The following is a 3202-nucleotide window of genomic DNA, read 5'->3' as shown; positions in this document are numbered from 1 at the left end:
CAAGCAAAATTCTTTAAAAAAAAATAAATTTTTTAATACAAAATTTTAATTAATTTTTTTTGGGTGGGCGGTGACACGCCCATTTTTCTAAAATATATTTCTGATGGTATACATATTAATAATACAAAAACCGGATCAAAAAATCTGGCTTAGTTTTCAAGTTATTAATTAATACCCGATAATTTGGATTTTTCCCCATAGTGCATTGGTGTTGTACAACACGTACAACACATCGTCAAGGGGACTCAAAGAAGACTCATCAAGACGATTTCTGTTAAAACAGTCTTCCAAATGCTTGCTGGGTGTTATTACCTAACATTTACGATATGTTTAGTTCACCTCAATACCTATGTTATACATGACTTTAAATTTCTGCAAAGAATTTATCAATTTTTAATATGATTTTTTTTTTTTAATTAATTATAAATATTTAACATTTATTTTATTTTATTTTTATTTTTGTTTTATTCCCATTGTTATCGACTATGTTTTTCATTAAATTTTGCAGCGGTAACATGAAGTGTGACACAGACAGACAGACACAAGCAAACCGCAAAGAGCGTACAAATTGGATTTCAATTGGATAGCAATGTTAAACAGCTAAAAATATTTTAATATATACTTAATCAATGCTTAATTTAATTACGTATAATATCACATATACATACGAATAAATATATTTTTTAAAAATTAAAGTTTTCTATATTGTTAACAGAGCGACTCGCTGCCTCACACATCTCACATTGCTTGCTGCCATCAGACTACATCACGCTCTTACACTCCCCCTCTCTCTCTTATCAGCTTACGAGCTTAGCACTGCCACGCCCAGCTTCTACATCACTAGGGCGCCCTAAAAACTTATTTATTACCTTTGTTTAGACTTTTTATAATACTCGCGCTGATGGCACTTGAGCAAATAGCATTAGCATTGTCTTTGCTCCGTTCCCGGCATTCTCGGAGCATGTTATTGTTGGCGTCGCCTTGCAGGCCTGAGGCACTTCCTTATCACTGCCACAGGCCCCGAAGTGCTAGATGATGGTAGATGTTTTCCTTGGTTCGCCACTTGTCGGGCCGCTGCGCTTGATTTGTGCGCCTCGTGTGTGCGCGCGGGGAGTTTGTCGTGTGCTTTGTTTATGCGCCTTGGCGTATGCTGTGAAAATTACACATCTCTCGCATGTAGTTAGCTGCATTACCCTAGCTGTTGTTGTTGCTATTGTTGTTATTGCTCATATTGTTGTCTAAGAAAACACAGCTGAAGCTGTGCTGGCATCGGCGTGAGGATTCTCTGGGAGTTCGCAAGGAGTCGAGAGTAAAGTAATATTAGCTTTGGTCTGATGCTATTGTTCTGGATCTAAGCTTTGTTGGCTTTAGAGAGGCTTAACTTCTATAAATTGTTGTCTTGTTTCTCGTTTCGACTGCAAGTTTCTCACTAGCGACAATTCTCATTAATAAATGACAGTAAAGAATATTCTTGATTTCCATTTCACTTTTAAAGAGAACTAGGGATAAATTGAAAAATGTTGTGAATATTACACTTCTCTAAAATGATTTTTATTTCTAAATATTTTTATTCGATTCGAAGCAAGCTTAGTCTTACGATATTTAATTTTTTGTTTGAATTTGTAAATTGAAAAGTTTTCAGTTATTAAGTTTAATATTGCTCAAAATTATTGCAATTATCGATATTAATCGATATCAAGATGTGCACGCCACGTGATGACTTCATAACACCGGATCAAGTGATAAATCTACGATGTGACAAGGAGAATTTTACGAGTGTAAGCTACTGCTAGATAACTAGATTCTTCGCCTGGGCGTCTCAAGTCTATCATGATCTCGTTTGGTCTACAGAAAATGCAGGTGCAGATCAAGAAGTCCTGGATGCGGCCTCGGTTCATGTTCGTCTTTGAGAACGGGGATCTAAACACGGCTGCCCACTGTCTGGCCGAGAATATGCACGAGCCCTTCGAGCCCTACCCCATTGCCAGTGTGGCCGTGCAACAGTCAGTGCGCGATGAGTTCATTGAGCGCGTCAAGTATCGCTTCCACCAGCTGCCGCCACACGTGGCCACCCATCCGAATTTCGAGCGCTCGCTGAAGGAGCTGCAAGTGGGCGGCATTAAATATGAGGTCGCTGACATTGAGAACGCACCGCCCGTCGCCAGTCCGATCATTGTCACTGACAACATAACCCACCTGTACTTCAGCACCACACCGACGGGCGTGGTCACTCTGAAGAGTTTCGACACCATAAGTCAGGCTGTCGATATCATTGGCAGGGAGCAGCCGCCTTTCGATGTGATACACGTCTTCGACGAGAGCATCGTGACCGTCTATTCATTGGCCTCGCGAATCACTGGCACTCAGTTCTATGTGAACTGCATGGAGGTGTGCCTATTGCCAATACTGCCGTTCTACAGCTCGAAGCAGGCCTGCACCAAGCTCTACGACGGCTATCACTTCGAGACTCTCCAACTGGGCCCGCATTGGCGCATTATCGTCTTTCCCTACCACACAACCTATATGAATCGCTGCTGTTGTCCGCTGGACGAATGCTATTGCACACAAAATAACCACCATTGCTGTGAATAAAGCTCATCAATTCGCATAGTCGCACTTAACCTGCAGCCCAGCAAACAGTCTGAGAATACAGACTAAAAAGAAATCCCGGCGTTACAGACGCTTAACTTCCTGGCGGGCTGCAACATCTGCCGCAGTTGAGTATCTCGAGAACTTAGAGATTTTCGCCATTTCTGGCTGGCAATTGGACTGACAACACATGCGTCACATAATTTTCGCGGTTGTTGGATTCCAATTTAGTTCTACAGTAGACATTAGATATATTAAATCAAGAGGCGTGCTTAAATTTATGTGAGATTTTTGTGCATGACAATTTCAGCTGAATGAACGAAGATCATGAGCAGAAAACCTTTTTAATAAGTATATGTATACCTATTTTAAATATTATAAAAAATATAAAAAATATAATAACATGCATTTTTAATAAATATTTATTAATTATAAATGGTAATAAAAAATAACCGAATGCTTTGAGTGCTTTAACTTATTCAGCTTTCTGTTTCAAAACTATAAAATATATATAAAATTATATATAAAATCGTCTAATACCTACTTTACTTGATTTTTGGAAGAAAAACTATTTCACTCGACTATACCGACTGCTAAAGTGAACTTTTCGGAC

The 3202-nt window shown here is 39.2% G+C and overlaps 1 protein-coding gene across 1 annotated transcript; it reads left to right on the top strand.

Annotated features, from left to right (window-relative positions):
• Nucleotides 1–1513: 1513 nt before the first annotated feature.
• Nucleotides 1514–2610, top strand: LOC149270426 (uncharacterized). The gene is made up of 2 exons (XM_089461744.1): nucleotides 1514–1778; nucleotides 1852–2610. Exons 1-2 carry the CDS (start codon nucleotides 1701–1703, stop codon nucleotides 2590–2592), a joined length of 819 nt encoding a protein of 272 aa, XP_089317870.1. The 5' UTR covers nucleotides 1514–1700; the 3' UTR covers nucleotides 2593–2610.
• Nucleotides 2611–3202: the final 592 nt, after the last annotated feature.

This window comes from Drosophila arizonae, chromosome 2, assembly GCF_054131065.1.
Source record: "Drosophila arizonae isolate 15081-1271.41 chromosome 2, UAZ_ARI_1.0, whole genome shotgun sequence".
NCBI lineage: Eukaryota > Metazoa > Arthropoda > Insecta > Diptera > Drosophilidae > Drosophila > Drosophila arizonae.
Note: the sequence above shows the minus strand (reverse complement) of the source record. Positions and strands in the feature narration are given on the sequence as shown.